This window comes from Adiantum capillus-veneris, chromosome 11 (assembly GCF_014529385.1).
Source record: "Adiantum capillus-veneris isolate H3 chromosome 11, ASM1452938v2, whole genome shotgun sequence".
NCBI classification, from domain to species: Eukaryota; Viridiplantae; Streptophyta; class Polypodiopsida; order Polypodiales; family Pteridaceae; genus Adiantum; species Adiantum capillus-veneris.
In genome coordinates, this window is record NC_140941.1 from 103050610 (window position 1) to 103064183 (window position 13574).

Below are 13574 nucleotides of genomic sequence, written 5' to 3' on the forward strand. Positions count from 1 at the left end.
ACCTACACCACATCTCCTTTGCTTCCCAATAACCAAGCATGCGACAATGAAGGGAGACCGTGCATAGGTGGCCACTAGAATGGGGACCTCGTTGTTGGTGTGCATAAGGAGGGGTGACATTATGAGTTTCAATACGGTGCCACCATCGTGAGTAGAGGAGTCTATGTTCACCTTCAAGTGGGACTTTGAGGCATGCTAGCTTGAGAAGGGTACCCAATACTTACAACTATTGAAGCATAGTTGTAACATCAAATAACACCCCCCCCCCCCCCCCCCCCCCTCCCTTCATAGAGAAGCAAGGTGGCATGTGGGAAAACGAATTTGAATGATACCTTTGATCTTCTCATCACTCAATTGTTCTTGAGGCTTTCGCAAATCTATGAAGGAAGCCCTCTTGGCATCGTGAAGGCATGTTCAATCCGCACATGGATCTTCTTCTTCACAATCTTGGTACTTGCCTGCTTGTTCGCTTCCTCGCTAGTGCGGTCATGGTAGAACTTGCGAGGCATACCCTTGTGCACATGTCCATTGACCTTGATGTCCATGTAGTCACTAATCCTGTAGGTGCATAGGTATGTGAAGATAGGGATGTAATTCTTTCGCCTACAAGGCCTGGAGAAGAAGTCGTGGCTGCGAGAGCTTTGCCCATCCCTAGTTGGCATCTTGCTGTGCTTCTACTGGTTCCTCTACTCCCTCGATGAGATCGCGTGCAAAGCTCTCTCTCTCTCTCTCTCTCTATGTGCCAACCTCATGCATCCCAAGCCCTTATTGTGGCAGCTATGGGTAGCATGTTGATGGGACTGTATTTGATTATAACTAAGTGGACATCCATCTGATGGGGTGATGCAAGTGGGAGCTAGTGCATGCATGGAGGGATGGTAGGGCTTTAAATCATAAGCTAACTATTGACACTCTTTGGTTGCAACCACTCCGAGATACTCTTTCTCTCTCTCTCTCTCTCTCTCTCTCTCTCTCTCCACATCTGATATGATCAATGTACTAAAACGAAAGAGGATGGTAAGCAGAAGACTCACTTGAATTTAACACGCAAGCTTGTTGCTGGTAGGCCAAAATCTATGCATGCTCGTAATGTGTCTTTTAATGTCGCCGATGGTTGATAGTCTAATCCTTCTTTGGTAATTTTTTCTCAAATTTTGTGTCATTAGCATTGGGCTTCTACCTCTTTCATCCACGTGGTTGATTCCTCAATTTCTGAAGAGCCTTCCTCTCCATTATAATAGACTAGAACGATCGACTGCCGAAGGCGGCCTCTCTCTCTCTCTCTCTTTCTCTCTCCCTCTTTATCGTGCATAGAGGATTTTTGGACTGTAGCCTTCATTTCGCAGTTCTCGGCACGTGTAAAGTGCACTCTCTCTGCCATTATAGAATACATATAGATGCATCCAAACCATAGCAACATTAGCTTGTACGTGGAATGTGCCTAGAGGCTTTTCATTCACACAAAAGCAACAAGTATTCTTCAAGTGTCCATTACGGTATGAAAGTTGATGTGCACATCTAACCATGACACCAAAGGTCCTACAAAGTGGCCGGCGAGTGTGTATCCGGCCCTTCTCACTCCACGCGCACAGACACTCCTTTTGAGTTCTCCATTCCCACCTTTAGGTATATTGTGCATCATTGTCATCACCATCAGCCTGTCTGTGCAGAGCCCACCATCGCCTGCCTTGCTTTTCTGCTCTTTTTCCTTCGGCGAAGACGAAGCAAAGACATGGGCAGTTGACAGTTCGTCAAGATACTCACCATTTTCCTCACGCACAGTCCCGCTCGCTTCGATAGATACACACTGGCGCCATCTGCTGGGCAAGAACATTCTACACACCAACACGCCGATATCTAGCAATCGCAACCTCCCTCCTTGCTGGATCTCTGCAACGAGGCACGCATACTCCATTTTAATAGAAGAAGCCGGCACTTCCAGGGCAACTCACACTCCACTTTGCTTTGCAGTAGCTTTTGTTCTTTTTCTTTCATCGGGCCCGGTTTTTCTCGTTATTTTACAACTTCCTCTTCCAACACCCCCCCCCGCCCCCTCCTCTCTCTCTTACACACACACACACACACACACACACACACACACACACACACAAACACACACCCACCCACACACGCCAGACTCTTACTTTCTATACACACCCTGTGTAATGCGGGCGGGCATTCTGTCTCTCTCTTTACGTCTCTCCCTTTTCTGCATTTCCCCTCCATATCGCATCCTGATTACACAGATCTCTCCGTGGAGCTTCTACCAGCAGCCTTTTGATGATGCACAGATGATCTCCCTTTTAGGGTTTGATGACCAGGCATAGTTTGGCAAGGGCCGCATAGGCTCCATGTCTTCTAGCATTTCGTGGACATATTTACCTTTCAAGTTTTCTGGTGCTGTCAGGCTCCTGAATGTGCAAATGGACATGTAAGATCCATAGAAGGGGACTGTTTGTTCGGTGGAAGGAGTACCTCAATTTTCACCGTGCATGAGCAAAAGACAAAGTTCTAGTGTATAAGCTTTGCCCAGGGTGCCCCTCATTTTCAGTATAGTTGTGAGATGGGAGGGCAAGTGCAGCAGCCAAGCAGTGCTTCACACTATGAACACCATGTGAGCTCATTTCCTGGCCAGCAGACAGGTGATGTAGCCGATGCAGCCATGGCACGGTGGCTGCAATCCGCTGGCTTGCAGCATCTTGCTTCTCCAACAGCGTCACCATCTGTGGATCCTCGCCACTTACCGACATTATTGATGCAGGTATAGGACTGCTGGATTTCATACAATGTAGTATGCTAACAGGGTGTGGATCATGTGGATTTCGTGTGCACCACTCATGGCCAGGTGCTGGCGATCATTCCACTAAGCTTTAATATTTGGGGCCTACGATGCTAGTAATGTTAGCAAGCAAAGCATGCCCATACAGGATTTTATTTCCATCAAATTCCAGGAAAAAGCTAGGCAATGCTTGCATGGAAAATCTGGTTGTTGCTCTGTTGTTAAGTTGTTGTAGAATTGGAACCATTGGATACCCTGTGCAGAACAATGTGTCTCTTCTATCCACAAGTCTCAATCAATGTTACTAATACTAATGGTTTTTGTTCCTGCGTGGGCCTTTGTTTCAACATACAAATGTTTTCTGGCCACTTAGCCATCTTTTACTCTCTGATTGTGGTAGGATTATGCAAGGCATGGTGTGCAAAGTTTGGAGGACAGGCAAAAATTGTTCCGGCTAATAAAATCAATGAGTGGGGGAATGGAATCTGGGGGGGAGCCGTTTACTCCCCCGAATTATGGATCTGGGCGACGGAATGGTGCTGATGGGTTGTCATCCCCTGAGTTGCGGGGCGACATCACTGGTGGAATTTTGGACTTGCATTCTATTGATGATATTGAGCTTCTTTCAGAGGTGATTGTATGCAGCCAATCTTTCATTCGTTATGTGTTTGCCAGGATAGAGATGCATATGATGGGCACAGTAAAGTTATAAGAGTTTTACACGGTTTATTGTCGAGCCATTTTGTGTGCCAGTCTGTTCGGTCAGACTTGTTCACAGTTGAGGCATTTTGTGGCAGGATGTTGGACACGAGCCCTTTGAAGTGTCACCATTTGTTGCTGTTACAGAGAGAGGATATGAAAATGAAGCTGATGTACTTTGGTCCACCAATAAGCCTCCAAGTAGCAAACAAAGGTCTCATAATGAAAGCAGCCCATTGCGGGCATCATCTTTTGAGAAGGAAGTTCCTGGCAAAGATAGCTTGACAGGTCTTGCAAGGATCAAAGTTGTGGTATGCACTGTCAAATTTTGGTCCTTCGTTGTCCTGCAAAATACAATTCTTACTTTTAGTAGTTGATGCTCATTGCTTATGCTGTTCCTATTATGTGCAGGTTCGAAAGCGACCTCTGAACAAGAAGGAAGTTGCCAAAAAGGAAGAAGACATAGTCTCTATCGATGGCTCCGGAAGCTCTCTTACTGTTCATGAGCCAAAGCTGAAGGTGATGATCTTCATGCAATTGATTGCTATTGGTTGTCATAAGTGAAAATTAGTGGTTGTGCATGCCAGATTTATATTTGCAGGATACATTTTTGTTTATAGTATTTCTGCACTGTTTATTGTCAAGTTTCTGCTTTTTGAGGCCAGCCATGGAAGATATACAATGAGTTGTTAGAATATAGCCCAAGATGGTGTCGTGGATGATGCTAAGAGGTCAACATTTGGATTAAGAAGTCTGACAGTGCAAATTCATTAGGGAAGCAATAATTTCTTACTTGATGGTTATCAAGTGGTGTGATTATTACCAAGCTTTGCACAGTTTTTGTGTCTGAAAGCTTTCTTGAAGTAAGAGCATGTTCTGTATTGATGCCATAGAGGGTTTATGTTACATTTATTGAGCATGAAGTTGCAAAGACTAGTCAATTGTTCATTGACATTGCAGAAAAAATGTTCAGAAGAAAGCTCTTTTGTGCATCCACACTTGAAAAGTGAAAAGTAGAAAAAATTATTTCCAAGTTTGTGATCTCAAAAGGTACATATTTGTCAATCACATCAATGGATTTTGTTGTCTTGCAGGTAGACCTTACTGCATACGTGGAGAAACATGATTTTGTTTTTGATGCTGTACTGGATGACCAAGTATCTAATGATGAGGTTGGATATTCTTTTAAAGACGCTCATGTTTGCTGACATGCATGTTCACCCCTATTCAAAATTGTGCTCTGTGTGATGAGGGTCCCCGTTCTACATGCTAGCTTGTACGTATCTACCTTGCAGGAAGAGCATCTTGGGAATAAACACATGTTGCACCTCATTCATGTCAGGCTACTAATTTTCATGTAGATGTGAAAGTTGTTACTCAAGAAGCTTCTCAAAAGTCAAATATCTTGGCAGATTTTAAGGTCAGTGTTCTGATATTTTGTTAGGTCTATCGGGTGACTGTCCAGCCAATCATCCCTACCATATTTCAACGCACGAAGGCAACGTGCTTTGCATATGGTCAAACAGGTGTAGTTTCTTGTTTACTTTTGTGTCATACATAGTATTTCAAAATGGGTGTGGCCATCAGTTATATGTTGGCATATGTTCTGAGATACTATTAGGTCTTGCACTGCTTTCATTTTGGAAATCGGCTGTTCTGACTTGCTGCTGGTAAGATTATACAACATTGTATTGGCCGTTAACTTAAAATTTGATGTTTTGATATCTATCCAAGGGCCACCTTCTCAATCATTATCAGTGAATCATGTTTGTAAGGGCCATATTATCCATCAAGAGCCCCTCACATGATATGGGTATTACAAATAAGGAGTGAGGCAGGAATAGGACCCTTTAAAAACAAAAACACACAGGAGAATGAGGAAATAGTAATGGAATAATACATGCAACCTTAGTAAAAAGGTACTGATGAAAAGAATGCATAGATTTTGTTGAACAATCTGCAATGACAAAATGATCTTTGAAAAGTGGAAACTCCAAAGCACATAAGGGTTTGAGATTCAAATTTTATGAGATTTTGATGAAGTAACAGAAAGTTTCTAAGAGTGTTTCTCAACAAACTAGCATCGGTCATGGTATAGCTACATGACAAGAGATTACAAAAGAAGACATCTTTCCAATCTGCAGTTCTTGTCTTCCGAGTCAATGGATAGAGATCTCATAGTATGAAGAAGAAATATGCATTGCCAGATTTAAGGAGCGGGAGGAGACATGTTTCTACAATCCTCAAGAACTTCTTTCTCATGAAGCTAGCTTTCTATTTCAAGAGCATTTTGCTGGACCATGTCAATGTTACACTTGTTGGAAGAGATTTATTTCCTTCTCGTTGTTTGTGCATATGGAATATTTCCTTACTAGCAGCTCATGTCAATATCATAAATGACAAGCCTCCTAGCAGATGAATTTCAATGTGATCTCTTACTTGGGTTACTTCCCCATGTAGGAAGACTTCCTAGAATGCTCTAGGGCTACCACCTCTGTGATTTACATTTCACTTGGTTTTGCAAGAATTGAACATTTGTTTCATAAGCAGGGTTTATCATAGGGTTGTCCTCATTTGGTGCATTGATCTCATTATCCGCAATGCCTGGCAATTGGGAAACCCTATTTTTTAAGCTTATTCTTTGGAGATTTTTTTTCAGGCAGTGGAAAGACCTACACCATGCAGCCTCTTCCTCTCAGAGCATGCCAAGACATCCTTGATTTGATGCAGCATCCTGCATACAAAAACCAGGGGCTTCAATTATGGCTCAGTTTTTTTGAGATTTATGGTGGCAAACTATACGATCTATTAACTGACAGGAGGTTTGACCTGATACATAATCGGTTTGCACAAAGCTCAAAGGATCATTTGACAGCTTGATTTTTTACGATGCAGGAAACTGTGCATGCGCGAGGATGGGCGCCAGCAAGTATGCATAGTTGGCCTAAAAGAATTTCCAGTGTCAAATGTGGAAGTCGTGAAAGATTACATCGAGAAAGGCAACGCATCAAGGAGTACAGGTTCAACTGGTGCTAATGAGGAGTCTTCAAGATCTCATGCAATTCTGCAACTGGTCATTAAGAAGCATTCAAACAAGAAGGAAGAGAGGGGAGGAAAACTTGTAGGCAAGTTCTCTTTCATCGATTTGGCTGGTAGTGAGCGTGGGGCTGATACTACCGATAATGATCGCCAAACCAGGTTGTGCTTAACCTCAGATTTTACATCTGATCTTCATTTTTCAAATCATGGTTGTGACTTCTTTCAATTTATGCTGTAGAATTGAAGGTGCAGAAATCAACAAGAGCCTGCTTGCCCTTAAAGAGTGCATTCGGGCACTTGATCATGAGCAGGGTCACATTCCTTTTAGAGGCAGCAAGTTGACTGAAGTGTTACGCGATTCTTTTGTCGGGGATTCACGGACAGTTATGATTTCTTGCATCTCTCCAAACACCGGTTCATGTGAACACACATTGAATACCCTGAGATATGCTGACAGGTATACCTTTGTTAAAAATGTGTAGCGTTTGAAAACATTTATCTTTCATTTCCAAGTCTCATTGCTGCGGAATGACTGTTATGAAAAAGGCTGACGCTAAAGAACTTTTACAGTGAAACAATGGTGGCTTTGATGTCATGTGTTTAAGATGTGATTGCTGCCACTTCCAAGTCCCATCCAAATCTAGTTCTTTATAGATGATAAGTCCTTTACGTAAGAAGTGCCCACGTCCCATAAAGAGACACATGGCTTTTGGATTCATCTATATACTCTTGCTTTTCCTTTTGGGATTAAGTGATACGTTTGTTCCTGCATTTGTTAAAAGATAGCTACTTGGGTGGCACGCTTGATGTTGAGATCTATATACTCTTGCTTTTCCTTTTGGGATTAAGTGATACGTTTGTTCCTGCATTTGTTAAAAGATAGCTACTTGGGTGGCACGCTTGATGTTGAGATTTAATCGTCAATGGAGATTGCCACCACGGGGCGTCTATCAAAAAGTCCTACAAGTCGCCGACTAGACAAAAATTGGAAAATCCCCCCACATGCCTAGTACTCGAAACATCTCTCAAGGCCGGGCACAACCTCAAAAAAGCCCTCTCTCACAAGATCTACTTGGAAACCAAGAAGATGGCCTCCAAACACCTCCTCTCGGATTTGTTAAATTATGGCTTCTCAAGTGAAGTGCCCAATGTGATCCCATTATTTATTTTGGCTTTTAGGTATTTATTTTACTTGTTTGTCAAAGTCTGGATAGACAATTTACTTAGGTGATTATATATGCAACCCGTTGCCCCCATTGTACATGTATGAGTTTATTCATTGCCAAGGTTGGTTGGTTCAGAAGACTCTCTCTCTCTCTGTCTCTCTCTCTCTCTCTCTCTCGTGCTCTCTCCCCTTGGTTTGTATGCTTCCGCATCGTCGACTTTGACATGCTATCAAAGCTGTGTGCTCCTTGACAGTAAGGGAGGGGAACCGGCGCGAAGAAGAGGATTGGCGCCTTGCCAGCAACATAACGTTTTTGTTGACCTTAGCGGTGTTGACCCTTGGCTCTAATGGCGAGTGTTTCAAACGCTATTGAGTGCAATAGCTGACACCTAGCGTCGCTACAACGTTTTGAGATGCTAACAATTGCGCTAGGCTAAGGGGCGTATTGCGACGACTTTCTGAGATGCTAGGGACGGTGGAAAGTTGGCTGACCTTTAAAAAAAAGTGTGAACTTGTTTAAAAACTCAATAAAACTTGGTGAGCTGAAAATTGATGCTACATAGACAATTTCCAGGCGTCCCGGGATGTAGTTCTCATCACAGATGCTATTCAGACATAGATTTCTTGTGGGAAACCATCTGCGTTTTAGAAAAAGCTTCTAAGAACCTATCTTTATTCTTGTGCTTGTGTCTTTATGCGTATTCTTTTTTCCAGTTTGGATTTCCTGCCAGACCAATGGAATATTCCCTTTTGGATGCTCCCGTCACCCATCACATGACGCATCAAGAATATCCACTTCCCGATCTCTCCTACCGAACCAACAATACAACCCCTTCGCGATGCCTAATGTCACCCATCATATTACACATTACAGTTGTCCGTTCCTTATGACTTTTAATAATTCCAGTAGCTCTACAATTTCTAACCTTTATGGTTTAAGTGTACATATTTAATTATCCTAATTTCAATAAATAGAAATTACTCAAAAAAATAAGAACGTAGTCTATTTAGCAACACCTCCATTATGAGTGATAGAGATCCTCGAATGACGAGAAATTTTTGGCGTTCTTTATGGAAAACCTTGGTACTAAGCTGAGTTTGGCTACTGGGTATAATCCTCAAATGGATGTGCAGAGTGAGATTGCAAGCTCTACAGTGTTGAACCTGTTGAAACCCGTTGTGTGGGATAGACAATTTGATTTATTTGCCCATTGTCAAGTACGTGTACAACAATGCTGTACATTCCCTTGGGAAAAGTATTTGCCCATTGTCAAGTACGTGTATAACAATGCTCCCTTTGAGCCTATGAGGTTCTTTATGGTAAAGCCTTTGTTGTAATAGGCTTGGACACTCCAAGCGTGAAATCAATAGCAATACACGAACAGAAACTTTAAAATTATTGAACTTTGAGAGAGAGAGAGAGAGAGAGAGAGAGAGAGAGAGAGAGAGAGAGAGAGAGAGAGAGAGAGAGAGAGGAGACACGGCCCGACGGAGTTTCGTGCCCAAGGTATTGGCCCCAAAGTCTGGCGTCGCTTTTGGTATTTCTGTATCATTAATCATTGCAAAGTACAACTTCCGAGGGCCCTCTGCTCTCAGACCGTGTGTCGAGATGCTATGCAGAGTGAGGCCCCAACGACTCGTATAAGTGTACTAGGGGTGCTAAAACCATCAACTTGTTCCAAAAGCATATGGTCCCAAAAATCACCAAAAAGTAGCAAACGTAAATTACGGAATCTCGTACAGCCTATCACGTGGCACGTCAGTGCAAAACACGGAGGTCTGTACAGCTGCCACGCGAGCATGTTAGCGCAATCTTCGGAGATCCTTACTGTTGTGTTGTCCGTACTGCCACGTCGTTAGTTTGGGACATACCCCCTCTTGAAAGAATTGTAATTGCCCTCGATTACGACTACAAAAGAGAGAGGGGCCATAAACCAATTCAATAGAGACTGACTCTAAGTACGGACGCACTAGACAACACCAATCCAACACTTGCACAAAGATGATAGCTTTTGTGACATACCCCCTCTTGAAACAATTGTAATCGCCCTCGATCACGCCTGCAAAATAGACAGAGGCCATAAACCAGTTCAATAGACACTGACTCTAAGTACGGACGTACTAGACGACACCAATCCAACACTTGCACAAAGACGACAGTCATTGAACATTCACACATTCAAATCAAATCACATAGAATCCATGGAGATCTAGGACCATGATTCTTGGCAACGTATTTAGCAATCGTATCTAGATCCACATAGGACCTCATTGATGTCGAATCAACTAATCCTTATTGCGATCATATCCATAGACTCATTCTGATATAGGACCGTGATTCCTGGCAATGTATTGTCACGTGACACATCCAACCCTATGTGTCCGTGGACAAGCTACAACATGACCAGGGTTCAGTTCAGTCAAGTCAGTCTAGAATAAGAAGTGATCTGGCACTTTTGTGAGTCTGTTCGCAGACCGTGCAGGTCCAGACACTTAGAATAGATGCATATCCTTTGGTTGCACACAACATGATCATCAACATTCCCATCAGAATCCATCAGGAGCATTTTTACAATGCATAGACCTATTTTCTCTACTTTTGACATTTTTCACTTATTATTTTTAAGTGACTTTTGTTGGGAACTAGGTAGGGCAAATTCAATAAGTGACTATATAAGAAAACCTAGCTCTAGCAGTTTCTGGCAGAAGAGGCAGTAGGAACTTTGCGTTCATCAGGCAACTTCTCAGCAAGACTCCCCCCGCGACAACTCTAGCGTTTTCACTCCCCAGAAGGCCTAGCGTTTTTGCATCAGATCAGCCAGCGTTTTTGCACTTGCAGATTCTCGACGACAGTAGACAACAGATCAGCCATAGCATTAGCAGATTCCCCAGAAGATGACAGATTTCCAGGGTTAGTAGATTTCCACCGCAGGAAGCGAATTCAGCCTAGCGTTTTTGGTTTGCAGATCATCCTCAGCGTCTTGCAATTCCATTGCGACAGATTCAGCCCTAGGACCAATGTTTTCAGTTTTTAGCACATAGACTCCACATAACAAGTCCCGAACCTCGCAGATCTCACCTTTCCGCAATAGATCCTCGCCGCACGGTGAGATTCATCAAGGTTTACAGTTTCAGCCCGGAAAACACAGATTTCAGGATTTGGGTTTTCAGCGCGTCGTCGTCGTCGTACCGTCGTCATCGACATTGTCACCGACAGAGTCAGAATTCAACAGATAAAAATTTGCAAATTTCAGCCCTTAGCATTTCAGATTTCAGCGTGTCTCGTCGTCGTCCTCATCGCCGTCAAGTCTAAAGCATTGTAGAGATTTGTGCTATCATAAGTAGACCGCTCTCGCCATAGAGAGTGGGGCCTTCGGAGGAGGGTTTAACAGCATTCTGGTGTCGTATTCTTCTCTCTCTATCTCTCAGTCTCATGCACCTTCATTCACAGTGTTCACCACTTTGTTTGTGTCCATTACACTCTCTCACTAAAGGAACGGAAGGCTCTCCCAAAAGGAACCTTGAGCACGGTTCGGAGCACTTATCTTGAGAAAAGTTCAACATTCACTTCCGCTGCACCTTACATTGGTATCAGAGCTTTGACATTGTTGTGTATCACTCAAGGAAAGAACCACAAGAACCAGAGAATTTTTTTTGCTTGTTGCGGTTGCACGTAACCCAAGTCCTCTTCGGTGTGTCGATTCCTAATCGTGTTTTTGAAGAGTGATAGGAAACCCAAGAAAGAAGGGCTTGTCTAGCCTCCCCTTGTGCCTCGTTTCACTCATTGAGAGCGGACCGTGCACTTAGCAGCCGGCCAATCTACGTGAGGTGGGAAAAAGCAACCTTGCTGTGAGCGCAAGGCTGCCAAGGGGTGTGTCTGTGGAAAAAAGTAGAACTCGGGTGAAGAGAATATCCTTCTCTAACACAGATTGCAAGTGAAGGAAGCACCTCAAGAACTCAAGAACCTCAAGAACCCAAGAACCAAGACCCACAAGAACCCAAGTTCCTCGTGAACTTAAGAACCTAAGACCACAAGAACCCACAACTTCAGTGGATGGTCATCACTCGAAGCGGAATGGATACTTCGCTTGGAGGTGATGAGCATGAGAGAGGCGAAGAAGAATTTTCCCCACCAAGAGGTTTTTCCGACTCTCCCCCTTCCCCATCTGTAATAGACTTGGATACTCCAAGCCAGTAATCAATCGCGACAACACCAATTAACCACTTCAAAACAATTCACAGATCACAATAGATTTGCACTTGCCTGGCGGAGTTCCGTGCCTAGAGATATTGGCCCCAAAGACTGGCGCCCCTTTCGGTATTTTCTTTTTTGTATTAATCAATTCAAAGTACAAGAGAGTGGGTCGGGATTCACTCTCAGACTCTGCGTCCAGAAGCTCTGAGAAGTGAGGCCCTCACCACTAATTTAAAGGTTACAAGAAATGCCCAAAAGCAGAGCCCCAAAAGCTTTTAAAAATAAAAAGCATTAGTTCTCTCTCTCTCTCTCTCTCTCTCTCTCTCTCTCTCTCTTAGAGAGTCTCTTTTTTAAACAAAAAAAAGCAAGTTCTCTCTCTTTCTCATGGTGTAGAGAAAAAGCAAGATTCGCGTCGCTCGTCATTTAAAAAAAAAAAAGTTCTTTTTTCAACCTTTGCGGTTTTTGAAAATTAGGGTTTTTGGCAAAAATTAGGGTTGCAAGAATTTTGGGGTTTTTGGCAGAAATTAGGGTTTTTGTTGTCCGCCATGTCATCACTTTGTGACATACCCCCCTCTTGAAAGCATTGTAATCGACCGCGATTACGCCTGCAAAACTGACAAAAGCCATAAACCGTCTTAGCAGACATTGACTGTTAGTACCTACGTACTAGGAACACACATCTAGCATATGTACAAAATCGACAGTCACATCACACGACATCACAGGACATCACCACACATCACAGGACATCACATGATATTCAACATTCATTCGGATCTTATAGACAATGATTTATCGGCAATGTAGCTAGGAATCACATCTAGGTCCAATCGGGACCTCATCGATGTCCGATTGACTAACCCCTATTGCAACAATGTCTAGTCGAGATCAATCTGACCAAAATGCTGTAGTCATTTCGGCTATGAGTTCCTGCACTCAAAAGAAGTCAAGAACAAATCAGTATCATCATCAGGAATTCCATTTCATAAAGTCATCCAACAGAATACTATCAGCTCTCAGTATCCGTGAAGCTCAAAGAGACATCAGTGACTTTAGTATCAAAATCGAGGCATTTGTTGACAAAGGAGCGGAGTAACTCTCCTCTTTTGCATCCCACTGCTCCAGATCTTCGGCCAAGTTGAGTTTAACGGCTGTGTAACGCACAACATAGTCTTTTTCATCAAGTAGCCTTCCCGAAGGGAGTATCCAGCTACTGTCTCCCCATCTCGTATCCGTGTGAAAATATCTGCAAAATCTGTATTTGTGGCATACTGATCGACCATATCCTCGAAGCTCCCATGATGTATCGCGGAAACAGCCAGAACCAACGGTTTCCGAGACAAAGCATGTGCCACTACATTCTTCTGTCCTTGCACATGGACAATCTGGAAGTGGAACTTTGACAAGATGTTCCCCACCGCATCTGCTTTTCCGAAAGCTGCTTCTGTGACAAGACGTAGCGCAAACTCTAATGGTTTGTAAAGACAGTATAATCCGCTTCGAGTAGGTAATGCCGCCACTGAGTAAGAGCATGGATAACCGCCAAAAGCTCTTTCTCATAGATCTGTGTTGTCATCTCTGGCCTAGAGAACAAACGGCTCTCGTAAGCAATGACATGGTCTTCTTCAATCAAGACCGTACCCAGACTACGACCACAAGCATCACAATATACTTCAAATGACTTCTGCAAGTCCGGC

At 43.3% G+C, this 13574-nt stretch overlaps 1 protein-coding gene across 1 annotated transcript in view; it reads left to right on the top strand.

The window, feature by feature from the left end:
* The first annotated feature begins 1588 nt into the window (after positions 1–1588).
* LOC147447754 (kinesin-like protein KIN-13A) overlaps positions 1589–13574 on the top strand; it is a 46782-nt gene continuing 34796 nt past the window's right edge. Inside the window, exons 1-9 of the mRNA XM_086523468.1 lie at positions 1589–2761; positions 3180–3410; positions 3577–3789; positions 3890–3997; positions 4573–4650; positions 4923–5004; positions 6138–6300; positions 6374–6676; positions 6756–6974. Of these exons, the coding sequence (XP_086379594.1) occupies positions 2564–2761; positions 3180–3410; positions 3577–3789; positions 3890–3997; positions 4573–4650; positions 4923–5004; positions 6138–6300; positions 6374–6676; positions 6756–6974 (1595 nt within the window). The 5' untranslated portion in view covers positions 1589–2563. The remainder of the gene's footprint in view (positions 2762–3179; positions 3411–3576; positions 3790–3889; positions 3998–4572; positions 4651–4922; positions 5005–6137; positions 6301–6373; positions 6677–6755; positions 6975–13574) is intronic.